This window comes from Triticum aestivum, chromosome 1D (genome assembly GCF_018294505.1).
Source record: "Triticum aestivum cultivar Chinese Spring chromosome 1D, IWGSC CS RefSeq v2.1, whole genome shotgun sequence".
Lineage (NCBI taxonomy): Eukaryota > Viridiplantae > Streptophyta > Magnoliopsida > Poales > Poaceae > Triticum > Triticum aestivum.
Window position 1 is genome coordinate 91,366,495 of NC_057796.1, and position 17,186 is coordinate 91,383,680.

General features: G+C 49.5%; 1 protein-coding gene across 1 annotated transcript; it reads left to right on the forward strand.

Annotated features, from left to right (window-relative positions):
- Positions 1–3,229: 3,229 nt before the first annotated feature.
- On the forward strand, positions 3,230–10,535 carry LOC123166051 (putative cyclin-dependent kinase F-2). The gene is made up of 2 exons (XM_044583814.1): positions 3,230–3,922; positions 10,063–10,535. The coding sequence occupies exons 1-2, from the start codon at positions 3,272–3,274 to the stop codon at positions 10,360–10,362; spliced, it is 951 nt and encodes a 316-aa protein (XP_044439749.1). The 5' UTR covers positions 3,230–3,271; the 3' UTR covers positions 10,363–10,535.
- Positions 10,536–17,186: the final 6,651 nt, after the last annotated feature.

The following is a 17,186-nucleotide window of genomic DNA, read 5'->3' on the forward strand; positions in this document are numbered from 1 at the left end:
TCTCATCCACATAATCTTTATGGACTGTCCTGTAGTCCACATCAAGCGGGTCAAGGTAGAGGAGCTGTTTCAAAAAATAGACAACACATGTGAGTTGCGAAAAGACCTATCCAACTTCAGCATGAAACATACAAACGCAAAATGAACCGAAAAAAGAGGGGGGGAGGTCTAGATCATTTTACCACTAGGTGAAAAAGGCAGCAGCATATAGTCTTCTTCTTGTCTCCAAAACCCATGAAAGCAAGCCTAAGTTGGTCGACGACAAACTGGCAAACATTTGAATTCACAACCTCACGTGGATTCAGTGCAGCTGAGTATGCGCGTGGTGACACCTTCAAGCTGGTCGTCGGCGCAAGAAAACAGCTATAAACAACAACCAGCCAGGCACTTAAGAACTTGTCGTCCGCAACAACTCCCATATCATTTATCATTTTACACCACTCGGTCACTGATGGCGCGGGCCCTGTCGGGATGTCGAACTTCTCGTTGAACAACCTAACTACGTCTGGGTCCACTTCATACGCAACCTTCACCTGCCCCCTTGGCAAACCCCAGATTCTTTCTACGCTTGCTGCATCAACTGGGATCTTCCCCCTATCTGGGATAACAAGTTGCGACAACTCTGGATCATAACACTTCATGACAAACTTCACAAGATCTCCTTTCATTGTTCTTGTCCCGATATCAAGCACACCCCCAAAGCTTATATCACCGATGGCATCCTTTTGTGTATCATCGAGGCCACTGTTTAGGAAAAAAATTCTTGAAGGTGATGCCCTGTTCCTCGGTGGTGGCCCATTGCTACCAGTCTGCATACAAAAAAATTGAACGAGAAAACTCATTAAAAAAGGCAGCGGCAATTATATTAAATTGAGCAACCCACAATATTAAGCTGAGCAACTCACTGTACTAAGCTAAGCAAACCACACCATAATTAAAAAAAGCAAAGATGTGTTTGCTAAAAAACTGAGCAACTAGATCTATATTGAACTGCAACTGCTAGTACTAAACTAGGCAACTGCTACACTGCTATTCTGCTGCTTATCAAATGATATGAGTGCATATACAAAAGAAAATGCCATGTTAATTGAGCATTACATATTTCAAGGATGCCTCCCTTCTTTCAAGTTTTTCATTAAAAAAACCTCGTCCGCGACTTTCTTCGCATGTTTCGGATTTCTCCCTCCTTCATCACGAGGGGCGGAATCGGTGCCCCATTTTCCCGCCCGACCACCCCGGGCAGAATTGGTGGCCCGTTTCCCTGCCCAACCACCATGTACAGGATCCTGATTCGTCCGCCCGCGCTTGCGTCCAACATTACTCCTTGCTGATTGAGCTGCCACTTCTTCTCCCTCATTTTCACCATCAGTTCTACCCGCAAGCCTTTTGCTTTTCGGAGCCATTCTGTAAAATAAAACACAACAAAAAAAACCAAGTTAATGAAAAAAGATACAAAGCCCTATAACTCAACTGCTCAATGATACTACTTGCATTTGGAGGTAATATCACTGTCATTTGGAGATGAACGAACTCCATTTATTCCTATCCAGAGATAACTCAACTACTGAATGCTAGTGCTTGCAAAGGCAATTTGGTGTTGAAAACTATGCAATTACTCATCACAAAAAAGTCACATATTCATCTTCATCACATTAGCTAAAATATCAAAAACACTCAGGCTTTGCCGCTTATTCGTGAGAGATATCTCATCTCCTATTCATAGTTGCGAGAAAAACTGCAACTTGATGGTGGATATAGGCAACGTCATGTTTCATACAGTAATTTTAAAGAACACTACAAAAAGGATAACGACTTGGTGCTGCAAATCTAGGCAATAACTAAAATCAACCAATCACAAAAACCATTTTCCCAAAAAAAACAATGTGCTACTTTAATGTTGAACACAAGGCGACTACTGCCCCTAGTTAGTGCAACTGTGGATACTATGAACTTCGATCACCCCTCCATGAACTGCCCAAGTCAGATGCATCCCCTGACCCTCCCCTCGCAAATTTGCGGGAAAAATCTAAGCAACTAGCATTAAATTTATGAACAACTGCCCAATTCAGATGCATCCCCTGGCCCTCCCCTCACAAATTTGCATGAAAAATCTAAGCAACTAGCATCAAATTTATGAACAACTGCCCAGTCAGATGCATCCCCCTTACCCTGCCCCTCCATCTCGCAAATTACAGGAAAAATCTAAGCAACTGCCATCAAAATTATGAGCAACTGCCCCAAGTCAGATGCATCCCCTTATCCTGCCCCTCAATCTCGCAAATTACAGGAAAAAACTAAGCAACTGCCATCGAAATTATGAGCAACTGCGTCCTGAGAAGCAAGCAACAGAAAAAAACGAATCCTATGCCCCAGTCACCAGGATTCGGTCGCGTGTATCCCCTTACAGCGACTCAATCCCGCCTACCCCCAGCACAACCCCACCGCCCCCCTCCCCCCGCCATAGCAACGTCGCGCCCTTCCAAGTATTGACGACGTGGAGCCCGAGGACGCCATGGACAACCTCGTGCCCGCCCCCTCACTGAAACCCTATCTCCATGGACCGCAACCGGGCAGCAGAGCAAGAATTAGGGAGAATATGTGCCGGGTTTACCTCCGCCTGCAGCCGGCGACTCGCGACGCTCGCGGACAGCCTCTCGCACCGGCGACTCCGCGCCGGATACACCACCGCAGCACCCCGCCTCGTCGTGTCGTTGCTAGAGGAGAGGAAGGAAGAGGGGGAGGAGTTCGAATGAAATCTGCGGGTGCGGCCGGGCGGTTTCGAACAAGACGAGCGGGGGGTGCGGGCAGTTTTCGCCTGGAATAAAGGTGCGGGCCCACCACGCGCCGCACGCCTCGCGCAATCCCGTAACGGCACCTGGTTGGGACGCATCACGCGCAGGGGGATCGACAGACCGCATCGGACGGCTGAAGCGCGTGCGCTCGAGACAGCCAACGAGCGCAGCTGCACGAGTCAGAATTCAGGTAGTTTAGTTGGCTTACGCGTGACGAAGCGATTTCAAAGTGAGCTGTCCGTGCGAGTGCGAGCGTCACCCGCGTAAACGCGACGCGTACGCAAAATCTGTCTGAATCCCGCGCCAATTCGGAGACGCGCGCCGCCAGTGCCGGCCCATAAAACAGCCTCGATCCTTATCCTCCTCAATCCTCATCCTCGATCCTTCCTCTCATCCACCTCGATCCTCTGCTCCAGACGCACACGAATCCCCGCCCCTCTGCTCTGATCTGCTCTCGGCGCGCGTTCTAAGCTCAGATCATGCCGTCGGCCATCCGCAAGCGCCCGGCGGCGGGACAAGAACCGCGCGTCCATGGCGGCAAGAAGCCCCGATACGCGTTCGGTAGCATCTCCGACTACGAGAAGCTTGAGGTGCTTGGAGAAGGCACCTACGGCGAGGTGTTCAAGGCGCGCGACCGCTGCACCGGCAAGAAGGTCGCCGTGAAGTGGGTCCGCGGCAACGGGGCCGGCGGACACGGCCCGCCCGACATCCGCGCGATCACCCGCGAGGCCGGCTGCCTCGGCGCGTGTCGTGGTCACGAGTCGATTATCGAGATCTTGGATGTGGTGACGGACGCCGAGACAGGGGACGTGTCCCTCTTCATGGAGCTCGTCGCCGACGGCCGCACCCTCCGCGAGTCACTCTGGAGGCCTGTATCCGAGGAGGTGACCCGCGTGATGATGGAGCAGCTCCTGGACGCGGCAAAGAAGATACATGGAGCTGGCGTCATCCACCGGGACTTCAAGCTGGAGAACGTCATGGTCGGCTTCTTCGGCGGGCTCAAGGTTGGCGACTTTGGATCGGCGATGCGGGCGAAGCCGGCCGGGGTACCGTACGAGGAGTGCTGTGTCGGCACCCTGATTTACACCTCACCGGAGCAGCTGGAAGGCAACCGGTACTACGGCCAGGCCGTGAACATGTTGTTGAGTAAATAGGCAATTTCTCGATTAAATTAATCCACGAGTAAATCACTAGCATGGCATTGACACATATGATCGCATACTGATATTCAGTCAAACTAGCACATACTACGCTAATAGCAGAAAGATCTACGTATAACGCTAGCATGGCTAAAACAGAAAACAGTAGGAGCGGGATAAACGAGTTATACCCTCCAGTAGGCCATGCAGAGGCCGCGGCTTTGGTGGCAGCAGCGGCGTCCTCAGCGGCCTTCTTGTCAGCTTCAACTTTCTCGGCGGCGGCACGTTCGGCGTCGGTGGACATGGTGATGATGAAGGCAACGCGGACGTAGAGGAAGTAGACGATCGGGAAGTGAGCAGTCGCGTAATCGCTGCCCAAAAACCTATTCGCCCCTCACCTCGTACAGGAACCAGAAGGGCGTGGTTTCGGAGACCTGCTCTCCCGTCGACCGTGTACGCGGCGGACGGGATGGAGTCACCGGCGGCAGCAGCAGCAAGGGAACGACGGTGGGCGTGTGCGTGGAGCAGATGTGATCTGTTCGTGGCGGCTAGGGTTAGGAGACACCGCACACTTATAGGCGCAGCCGCGTGGAGAGACGTGGGCTCGACCCACGTCCGAGTCTGTGATAGCCCACGTCTCAGATCATGGCCCAGCTGTCAGAGAACTCTCCGTTAGTGACTGGCAAAAATAAGCGCGTAGGTGTAAGCTCGGCTCGGCTCAATCCCGCAACCCACGGCGCGTCGTGACGAGGCGTGGCGTGGCGAGGCGGGTGGCGGAGGAGGAGTGCGCGAGGGCCTCTTCTCTTCTCAAGCTCCAATAGCACGTAGAAGAGAAACCCTTATAAGGAGGTCCAACTCCTCTTCCACTTCTGGGGTGGGACTAAACTTCCCACTACACCTAGTGCCATATAACCCACATGGGCCCTTAGAGATTTTTCAGAAATTGCTACATGGGCCTAGAGCCCATCTCAAATTTCAGCAATCCCCCACCAGATCTCGAGGGCCCATTGTGTCCTCTGTTCCAATTACTGTTTCGATATACCAGTGTTTCAGTGAAGACCTGTTAAGGTTGAGCTTCACCTAGAGCAAGTAGCTACACTCCTTCACAACTGAACAATGGACTATGCCTTGAATTGTCAGTTTGGCGTAAAGAAGTTTCACCACATGTCTTACTAGTACTGGGCTGCCGAAGGCCTGACCCCTCGGGTGGAGCATATAAGTCACACTCCTGGCCTATTCATGAGCTTACTAGAGATCACCCCAATCTCATAGACTGTGACCAGCAGTCGGGCTCATATAGGTGTGTTCCTCCAAAGATCACTCTGTAGGATAGCATCTTGCTTATATAAGCTTCGGAACACATTAAGACAGTAGTCATCCTACCATACAGTATCGAGAGTATTGCATCTCCAACGGAGTGGGTTAGTATAGTTACTCTCCTCAGTTCACCACTGGCTTGTTTTCCCAGGTCCTAATTCATGGGATCTCCGATCACATAGGTTGGGTTACTACCATGGCAACTCATGTGGGTCTCATACCCATCTCCCTCGATGCATTATCTATCACAACACGTGATAGCCCTTTCGTAAAGGGATCTGCCAGATTCTTAGCCGTATGGACATAGTCCAACGCTATCACTCCGGAGTTTCTTAATTTTGTGACAGCTTTTAATCTCATTCTTATGTGTTTGGTGGACTTCATGTTGTCCTTTGAACTCTTCACCTTGGTGATGACAGTCTGATTGTCACAGTTCATAAGGATAGCCGGAACCGGTTTATCAACCAATGGCAAGTCCATCAAAAGATCTCGAAGCCATCTCGCTTCAACACCAGATGTGTCTAATGCTGTTAATTCTGCTTCCATTGTCGATCTCGTTAAGATCGTTTGCTTGCAAGACTTCCAGGAAACAGCGCCACCTCCAAGAGTAAACATATACCCAGTTGTGGCCTTCATCTCATCAGCATCAGAGATCCAATTCGCATCACTATACCCTTCAAGTACCGACGGGTCTCCGGTATAGTGAAGTCCATAGTTCATAGTACCTTTCAGATAGCGCATAACTCTTTCAACAGCATGCCAATGTACATCACCCGGTTTGGAAACAAACCGGCTTAGTTTGCTCACAGCAAACGCGATGTCAGGCCTCGTTGCGCTCGCTAGGTACATCAGTGAACCAATGATTTGAGAGTATCTCAATTGATCTTTAGCCGTGCCTTTGGACTTTCGAATCAACACGCTAGGATCATATGGTGTTTGAGATGGTGTGCAGTCCGAATATCCAAAACGACTCAACACCTTCTCAACATAGTGGGATTGCAGAAGTGTAATCCCACCCTCATTATCTCTCAGTAGCTTGATGTTCAAGATAACATCAGCCACACCAAGGTCTTTCATCTCAAAGTTCTGAGATAGAAACGACTTGACCTCCTCAATGACTTTGAGGTTGGTTCCGAATATCAGTATGTCATCAACATACAAGCACAGTATAACTCCTTCGCCCCCACCATGGCGATAGTATACACATTTGTCAGCCTCATTAACAACGAAACCAACAGATGTCAGAGTTGTATTAAACTTATCATGCCATTGCTTAGGTGCTTGCTTCAGGCCATATAAAGATTTCAGCAACCTACACACCTTTCTTTCCTGACCATCTATCACAAAGCCATCTGGCTGTTGCATGTAGATTTCCTCTTTTAGCTCTCCATTCAGAAAAGCCGTCTTAACATCCATCTGGTGGACGAGAAGACCATGCGAGGCCGCCAACGAGAGTAATACTCGAATGGTGGTCAGTCTAGCCACAGGTGAATAAGTATCGAAGAAATCTTCCTCTTCTTTCTGGTCATAGCCCTTGGCCACAAGCCTAGCCTTGTACTTTTCAATCGTACCATCGGGCCTAAGCTTCTTCTTGAACACCCACTTACATCCTAATGGTTTGCAACCATAGGGACGTTCAGTGATCTCCCATGTCCCGTTAGCCATGATGGAATCCATCTCATTACGGACCGCATCCTTCCAGTAGTCAGCTTCTGGAGAGGCATACGCTTCTGAAATAGAAGTGGGAGTATCATCCACGAGGTACATGAAGAAATCATCACCAAAGGTCTTTGCAGTCCTTTGTCTCTTGCCCCTACCAAGGGTTTCCTCGTCATCCCCCTCAGGATTTTCATCATGTGTTTGTTCATAATATTCCATAGGGATGGCAGGTTCAGGAGTCTCCTCAGATTCCTGTCTAGGAGTGCTTTGCATATCTCCCATAGGAAAAGTATCCTCGAAGAATGTAGCATCCTTAGACTCCATAATTGTACCGACCTTCTGGTCAGATACCTCAGATTTCACTACTGGAAATCTATAGCCAACGCTGTTCTTAGCGTAGCCCAAATTAACGCAGTCCACAGTCTTGGGTCCAAGCTTACACTTTTTGGGGATCGACACATTGACTTTCGCCAGACAGCCCCAAGTGCGCAAGTACGAGAGTGTTGTCCTCCTCTTTGCCCATTTCTCATAGGGAGTGATCTCATTATCCTTTGTCGGAACTTTATTCAGGACATGACATGCCGTCAATATAGCCTCCCCCCACCATGCCTTGGATAAACCCGATGTATCTAACATGGCGTTAACCAAATCAGTTAGAGTACGGTTTTTCCGCTCGGCAACCCCGTTTGACTGGGGTGAATAGGGAGGCGTCCTCTCATGAATAATGTCGTGTTCCGCACAGAAGGAATCAAACTCACTCGAGAAGTACTCTCCACCACGATCTGACCGGACTCGTTTAATTTTCTTTTCAAGTTGATTCTCAACTTCTGCCTTATAGATTTTAAAGTAGTGTAGAGCCTCATCTTTAGTATTTAACAGATACACATAGCAATATCTAGAGGAATCATCTATCAATGTCATGAAGTATTTCTTTCCACCTTTAGTCAACACACCATTCATCTCACAAAGATCAGAATGTATGAGTTCTAATGGTGCCAAGTGTCTCTCCTCCGCGGCCTTGTGAGGCTTGCGAGGTTGCTTAGCTTGCACACATGAAAGGCACTTAGAACCTTTGGCTAAAGTAAAACTCGGTATTAAATCCAACTTGGCTAGCCGCGTCATAACACCGAAACTAATGTGACAAAGACGTGAATGCCAAACTTCAGATTCATTAACATTCGAATGAACATGGTTCACGACTTTATTACAAAAATCTGCGAGGGAAAGGCGGAACATCCCTCCGCTCTCATAACCTTTTCCAACAAAGAGTCCATATTTCGTAACAACTAATTTATTAGACTCGAAAACCAACTTAAACCCTTCTCTACATAGAAGGGAGCCACTAACGAGGTTCTTCTTGATGGCGGGGACATGCTGCACGTTCTTCAGCTGCACGATCCTTCCCGAAGTAAACTTCAGATCGACCGTGCCAACACCATGAACAGAAGCACTCGCGCCATTCCCCATCAATACGGACCCGTGGCCTGTGACCTGGTAAGAAGTGAACAATGACATGTCAGCACACACATGTACACCTGCACCTGTGTCCACCCACCAATCGGTGGGCTGAAACACTGAAAAAACAGTAAATAAATTACCGTACCCAGGTGCACCATTCTCATTGTTGTCCACAATCATGTTGACGGACTTGGAGTCCTGTCCTGACTTCTTGTACTTGTTTGGGCACTTGTTGGCCCAATGTTCAACCGAACCACAAGTGAAGCAGCCCTCGTCCTTCTTGTTCTTCTTGAAGGTCTTCTTACCCTTCTTCTTAAAGTCGGTATTGTGTTGGACACCGTTCTTTCCCTTGGGCTTGTGGGAGTTGAAGTTCTTCTGGTTCACCATGTTGGCGACAGAAGTCCCTTCGGCCCCTTTTCCGTGCGAGTTCTTTGCCCTTGAATTCTGCTCAACACTCAGATGGCCAATGACATCCTCCACAGAGAATTCACGCCTCTGATGTTTCAGAGTGGTGGCAAAGTTCCTCCAGGAATTAGGGAGCTTAGCGATTATGCAGCCCGCGACAAACTTGCCCGGTAACTCGCACTTAAGAAGTTCAAGCTCCTTAACAATGCATATTATCTCATGAGCCTGCTCCAATACAGGACGGTTTTCAACCATCTTGTAATCATGGAACTGCTCTATAATATACATCTCGCTTCCGGCATCGGCTGCCCCGAACTTAGATTCGAGCGCCTCCCACAAGTCCTTGGCGACATGCACATGTAAATATGCGTCGACCAGTTTATCTCCGATCACGCTAAGAACTGCTCCGAGAAACACAACGATAGCCTCCTTGAACGCCTTCTCCTGTTCAGGAGCAATCGTTCCCGTGGAGACATCGGTGACCCAGAACACGTTCATAGCCGTGAGCCATAACGTGGTCTTAGTCTGCCAACGCTTAAAGTATGTACCGGTAAACTTATCCGGTTTCAGTGCAGCGGCAAAGCCACTTGCCGAAAAATTCCTACACATAATAGGTTTTTGGATTGTTGAGTAAATAGGCAATTTCTCGATTAAATTAATCCACGAGTAAATCACTAGCATGGCATTGACACATATGATCGCATACTGATATTCAGTCAAACTAGCACATACTACGCTAATAGCAGAAAGATCTACGTATAACGCTAGCATGGCTAAAACTGAAAACAGTAGGAGCGGGATAAACGAGTTATACCCTCCAGTAGGCCATGCAGAGGCCGCGGCTTTGGTGGCAGCAGCGGCGTCCTTGGCGGCCTTCTTGTCAGCTTCAGCTTTCTCGGCGGCGGCACGTTCGGCGTCGGTGGACATGGTGATGATGAAGGCGACGCGGACGTAGAGGAAGTAGACGATCGGGAAGTGAGCAGTCGCGTAATCGCTGCCCAAAAACCTATTCGCCCCTCACCTCGTACAGGAACCAGAAGGACGTGGTTTCGGAGACCTGCTCTCCCGTCGACCGTGTACGCGACGGACGAGATGGAGTCACCGGCGGCAGCAGCAGCAAGGAAACGACGGTGGACGTGTGCGTGGAGCAGATGTGATCTGTTCGTGGCGGCTAGGGTTAGGAGACACCGCACACTTATAGGCGCAGCCGCGTGGAGAGACGTGGGCTCGACCGGCCCTTAGAGATTTTTCAGAAATTGCTACATGGGCCTAGAGCCCATCTCAAATTTCAGAATATGTGGGCGCTTGGGTGCATCATGGCGGAGATGTTGGCCGGCGGGACCCTGTTCGTGGCGGACACAGAGGAGGAGCTGCTCGCCGAGATATACAAGCTGCGAGATCAGATCAGTTCTACGGGGAAGCTCGACTTGGAGTTCTTGGAGGAGCTTTCGGAAGCCGGGCGTGAGGTCCTCACCGGCCTGCTTGCCTTCAACCCCGACAAGAGGATCACAGCGGCGGAAGCGCTCGAGCACCGGTGGTTCAGCAAGCCCAAAGGAGCAGAACACCCTGGCTTTGTGTCGCTGATGAGTTAATTAGCTTGATGTAGCATCTGATAGATGCAGTGCCACTGGTTAATTATTTCATTGCAGTGCCACTGACTTAGCTTAACTACTGTGTTACTATGTAATCAGTTGCAGGAATCTTAGTTATGTGTTCCTGGTCATGTAACTCTTTTACTTGAGCAATCAATGATTCAGTTACTGTAGCATGCAAATTACTTGATGGACGAACAATGTCTAGAAATGGAGTTCGCTAAAAGAGCTCCATTTTACGCATCGTGGTGATAGTATAGTAGTGCGTCTGAATAACCGGTCTGGTTGTGCTTCTGAATCTGATTGAGCTTTTCTATAACCGCTCTGAACATGATAAGCTTCTGAATCTGGTTGAAAAAAATTGATCTTGATGTAACGGTGATTGCTGCTAAGCTTCTGAATCTGGTTGAGCTTTCTATAACTGGTCTGAATCTGCTAAGCTTCTGAATCTCGTTGAAAAAATCTGGTTGTGAGTAACAGATGTGAAGTCCAAGGAAGAAAAACAAATGCTGAATGTCTCAGACCTAAGAAGGATATTCTACTACTAGCAAGTTGGATATCATCGGTTCAGAGCACCCACATGAAATCTGCACAACAGTAAACAGGCAATCAAGTTTTTCCATAACCAACCAAGACTCCAATTCTTTGATGTGTGGTAACAGATTCCACTGAAAAAAAGATGGCAACCTCCTCTGTCTCAAAATCCGTATAATACAAGGAAAGGAAAAAAAATCCGTATAAAAGTCCTTGCCTACCTAAGCTTTTTTTCGGCTCCGGTCTCATCATGCCCGAGCTTTACTTCCATGTCAATACAAGTCACATCTTCTTGAGCAAGTCTATTTAAAGCTCGGCAGTTCATCTCCATTTCAGTCCTCCTCGACTCAACGGATGGCTCTTCCTCCTCCTCTGCTTCTGTCCTGCATCTTGTTGTTGGGCATAGACATATTCATCTTGTGAAATGTGATGAAGGCCTAGCTAGCTACTCGACTGCTGCGTTTGTACTGAACATGTAGTACATCGTATCATTTTTCACTTTAGCTAGTATATGTCAGGCAACTGAATTTTCATTTTCGGCCAGCCGAATTTGTTGCCATTGATTCAGTGTGCTTTATTTCCATTGATAGAAGAAAAAGAGTGAATACAGGGTATAGAACAACACATGCACACACGATATGGTGCCCGGAGCAGAGAGACATGGGGTGCTCAGCCCAAAAAAACGAAAAGAACAACACGACAAAACTCTCCCGGCTCTGAGAAGCAACTCGAACACAATGAAGACAACCAACATCCAACTCCAACGTCGGGGACGCCGCGAGCGAACAAGACGACACCTTCAAGAAGGGGAACGGCGTCAAAACACCGTCGTCGTCCGGTCCAGGAGCCTGGACCTAGGGTTTCCCCTGATGCTCGAAGAGGGGCTAAGACAAAGACCATGGCAGCACCTCCAAGAAAGGGACGACACCCGCGGGTGTCGCCGCTGCCAGCACCGGCAAGCCGAGCAGGAATTTCGCCCTGGCCTTTGTCTGAGCAATCCCAAGCCGCTGGGCGCGGAGAGGAGGAAGTCGAAACACATGCCGAAGTCACCAATCGCAGGGAGGGGAGCAACGCCCGTCACCGAAGCCGGCATCGGACATCACCGGGAGAGCGAGCTACAAATCCAACAGGAGCAAGAGCGACGCGTAGAGGTGAGCTGGGTTGGGTGAATAGGCAGAGGGGAATTCGGCGGCGAAGGCAAAGACGATGCAACGGTGGCCGGCAACGCAGACGGTCCAAGATCCGGAGAGGAGCGCAGATCCGGGCCGCCAGGGCCAAAACCACCGGGACCCCGGCAAGCCCAAGAAGCCGGAAGAGGAATGCAGCTCCCGGAGCATGCCGAGTCCAGAGCCATGCCAGTGTGGACCCGGGCCAGCCAGGAACACAGGAAGGGGACGCAGGTTCATGGCTACCAGGAGGCAAAGCCAGAACACACTCGCGAGGGGGAAGAGGGCCATCATGAAAAACAACACGCCCGCCGCGCAAACCGGCCGACACACTGCGACGACGCCATGCCGCTGCCATCAATGGAACTCAGGGGGAGGGGGTGGGCACCACAACCAGAGGACGGCCTAGGCCAGCTAGCAAGGAGCAGGCCACGCGGGGAGCCGCAACCACGCGCGTCCAGAGGAGGGGCGTGCGAGGAGCGAGCTCGAAGTCGCGCGCAGGGGCGGATCCGGCCACGCAACATGGCCAGGGCATGCCGCACCCCTTGCCGGATCAGCCGGGCCGGTGGTCGCAAGGGGGAGCCGTGGGGCGGGGCGAGGTGGGTCAGGACAGGGCGGAGCGTGCAAGGGGCCAGATCCGCCCTGCTGCCGCCATCCTAGGGGCCGGCGCGGCTTCGTCGGCCGTCCCTCCGGCAGCGGCAACGTGGGGTAGGGCGGCGAGCGCGGCGGCGGCTAGGGTTTACCCCACATCATCAGAGGGGCTTCAGTGTGCTTTATAATACGTGTGTAAGAGGTCTCCATGGATTTGACTAACGCTGTTATTTATTCAGTTGAGTTCCTGCATTTGCTTCCAGAGTGCATGATGCAGCCACATGCATGCATGTCTCCACTTCGTGACTCTCTTTTTTAACATAGTATAGACACAGGCGCTCATACATACGCGTATACACTCATCCATATGAACGCACACACGCGCACCATATTCTATAAGCACCTTCGAGAGACAGAGCCGGCATATTATCTTGAGATTTACGAAGTCACATTTAGAGAAAGGTTTACGAGAAGGGTCATCTCCTCCTGGATGGGAGGGGGGAGGGGGAGGGGGAGGGGGGGGGGTAAGCTGATTATATGGGGTGCACTAAATTTTTTCGCTTTCACAGAATCGTTGGAGCTCTTTTTTTGGTCTAACTCCCCTTAAACCAGAAACTTTTACGAGAAAGAGAAACTGTTAGAGATGGTCTTACATCCATCCATGAGTTGAGGGACAGACATCCACACTTTTTGAAAAATCACAACCCATTTGTAAATGTTCCTTTACAAAATTTGAGAAACACTTAAGTTTCTATCCCTTTAGTAGCATGATTTTTAATAGTGTTTCAAAAAATAAAGATAGACTTCCACCATTTCCAAAACAAGAAAATTGTCCATGTCCACCTTTGTTCTAAAAATTTGCTACGTGGCTTGGATAAATCTGCTGTTAACTCCAGCATGTTAAGTGGTTTTAAGAAAACTAAAGGTCCAATATAGATAGTTTCGTAGTTCAAGGTTAAAGCCAAATGAGACACCATAGTCTAGGATTCAAAACGGAATGCACTATGGAATTCAAATAATACTACCATATGGCATATCTGGTCAGCTATCTGAAATCGGATATGTCGATCCAATATGATTTGACGTCTAATCACTTTCATATCTCATTGTATGATTACTGGTCGGGTGAATCATCTAGTCTTAGTTGATTGAGCGCTCATAGTTTATTAGAGCATCTACAGCTGGATGCCTCAAACCAGTCTGAAATGTCCAGACGGCCCGTTCGGTCACTGACCAGTCACGAAAATCTGACCTAGTCGGACACCTCAAACAGCCATCGAACGCCTGGGCTGTCCGGCGTCCCTCATATCCAGCCCAAATATGGGACAGATATGAGGGCGTCCGGGCACGCCCGCCACTTAGGCCCGGCCTACCCCGACCCCACTCCGTCCCCACAAATATCCCCAATCCGGAAACCCTAACTCACTCCACTCTAGATCCGTCTGTTCTTTCTCCTTCCGATTTCTCCGATTCAATCCACTCCGATGACTGCGGCAATATGGTCGAGAACCGGCAACCGCTCCTCCTCCGATGAAGATATAGCCCTCCGCATTGCCCTCGAGAGGTCCAAGGTGGGCAAGGGTGGCAGTTCCGGATCGGCTTCGCCTCTTCCCCGCCGGCGCAGCAAGGAAGATGGCGCTGGCTCCTCCCGGTCTGTGCTTGGCTTCGCGCAAGTTGTGCAGTCTGCGCCTCCCCCACGCCGTCCCCTGGCCCCGCCGCCTGCTGCTCCCCACGCGGGCAGCGGTGGGTGCTTGTGCCTGCCCTGCCGGCCCGGACATGCACGTTGGAGTCAGAGCGCGCGTCGCCCGCCGCGAGAGGCAGCGGGCAAGGGAGAGGGACGCGACAGAGAGCTCTGTCTGCCGCCGCCGCGGGTTACCCGCGGAACCCGACGAGGACCAGCGGCTCCTCACGTGGGTCTACAGCCGGTCGCTTACGACGGCGGAGACATGCGCTCGGCGGCTCCGTCGGAAGAATGCGAAGGCTCTCCGGTTAGCTATCGAGCAGTCCGAGCGCGAGGCCAGGGAGAAGGTGACGGAGGCAGCTCGGCTGGCGAAGCTCAAGCGCCAGCAGGACCGGACCGTCCGGCGCCTCAAGGGCCTCATCATCGTCTCCTCCTCCAACAACGACGACGACGGCTCCTCTTCGGACGACTTGGACGATCTTTCACCAGCCGCCGACGGCTACAGCTGTGCCGGCGACCAAAAGGGGAAGGGGTTGGCATGGAAGTGGTGAAGATCCGCCTTTCTTCAATTTAATTTCAAGTTTTAGATGTAGTTTCAAGTTGTGCGTCGTTTATGTGAACTTTGGCGGTTTGAACATCCAGTCGTGATCTTTTGGTGAAAGTAATGCGCTCGCCTATGTCCGCTTGCTGATCTACGTAGTTTGATCGACGTTGCATGGTTTACTATGGATATAGGGAATCGGATATGAGATACACGGATGTGGACGACGCTATTTGAGGAGTGCTCGATTACTGCCCGCGGATGCGTCCCGGTGCTTCCGCGGGGGTTTGAGAGGTCATATTTGTCCTCAACGGCTCAACGGCTGTAGAAGCTCTTAGTAATTACTCATATCTACACAATCTGTTGTTTGCCGTGTGATTAAGTGTCTCTTATTCTTCACCAAAGGGTCACAATTTCAGCGCCGCCCTAAAGATAACTATTGTAAGGTAGTTATAAACCACGTGAAAAAAAATATAAGTGAACTAAAAGCCAGCAGGTTTGCTACTGGGCTACTTGCAACTGCATACAATGTAAAAGAAAGGTAAACTAAATAACCATCTAAATTTAAACCAACTTGCTTATTGGCTAATTAGCTCCACAACAGATCAGTGTACTTTGTACTCATAAGCACGGCTACATGAGCTGTCCACATGAATTATCTGAAGTGTGTGGCATGATTATCATCAGTTGATCCTTGACTTAAGGGATGACGATCTAGGGTTGAACAAAAAATGTGCTGCAAAAGACTTCGAGATCTGGAGATGGATAGATAATGGGCACCAGAAAAAGATTGGTCAACGAAGCAGCACATATGTCCTAGACGACTACTACTCCTTGCCATAGACCTGCACACAACACTTTGGGAAATAAGAATTAGAGATCTGGAGAAAGAGTGTCAAGCAAGTACACAGACAATGCATCTCTAAGTTTACCCACCAATCGACCCAAAAATCCTAATTAGTTCAAAAATACCGGTAAATATATAAAGGTAGATACACTTCAAATGGGAAACTATAAATCAATTTTGAGGGGGGGGGGGGGGGGGGGGTTGAGAGAGAGAGAGTTGAAGATGAAATGTGGATCATAGGGATGAGTGTATGTGTGTAAACGTGGGCATCAACGTCGACTATGAAGATGTCTGTGGTGACTTTGTCAACCTCAAGATGTTGTGTCGGCTCAGTATCTTGAAGGTGCTCATAAAGGTAGGGTGTGCGTGCGTGCGTTCATAGGGGGTGAGTGTATGTGTGTAGCATCAACGTCGACTACCGACACACTTGCTTTGACTTCGTAATCTCAAGATGTTGTGCGGGTCGATATCTCGAAAGTGCTCATAGAGGTATGGTGTGCATGTGTGCGTTCATAAGATGAGTGTACATGCGTTTATGTGGGCATCAACGTCGATCACGAAGATGCCTGAAGTGAGTTCATCAATCTCAAGATGTTGTGTCGGCTTGTACCGGCTTAGTATCTCAAAGGTGCTCATAGAGGTACGATGTGCGTGCGTGCATTCATAAGGGTGAGTGTATGTGTGTGTATGTAGGCATTGACGTCGAGTACGAAGACACTTGTGACTTCGTCAATCTTAAAATGATGTGCCGGTTCAAAGATGCTCGTGCTGGTAGGGTGTGCATGTATGTGTTTATATGTGTGAGTGTACGTGCATGTATGTGGGCATCTGTATTGGACTGCGTTAAAAAAACCAGTAGCAAAACACAAAAGAATAAAGATCAATAGTGAACCAAAAGGGACATGTGTCAGATAGAAGAGGACTTAAGACAACAAACTTCAAATGCACCGTAGCAACCCTAGCCTAGCCGCTTTAATTGTTTAATGAACCAAAAGGGCCATGTGTCTGATAGGAGAGGACTCAGACAACACACTTCAAATGCACCATAGCAGCCCTAGCTTAACCGCTTTAATTGTTTTATATATTTCATTACTGCGCATTACAGGATAAAGTGCATTTTGCAGCCTCGCTGATTAACCTGTCGTGTTCTTGCCCACTTTCTAACCATCCATGATAAGATGTTATGTTCGATGTATCCATGGTAAAAAGATGAAGCCGAGTATTTAACCATCTAGTGGACAATAATTTCGCCAAGTCGAACACCTCCTTGCCTCATTTTTCTCTGGACTACATCCACAAGTCTTTTCTCACGTCTCCATCAACGTGTTTTCCTTCTCTTTTTTCTAAATGGATGGGAATCCACTTTCATTCCCAGTCTTAGGATAGAGTAAAATAACTAAAAGTTAATGCAATAGGAAGTTCCCAATCAACAACCAATAGAGAGGCGAACCAACCTGTGGTTGG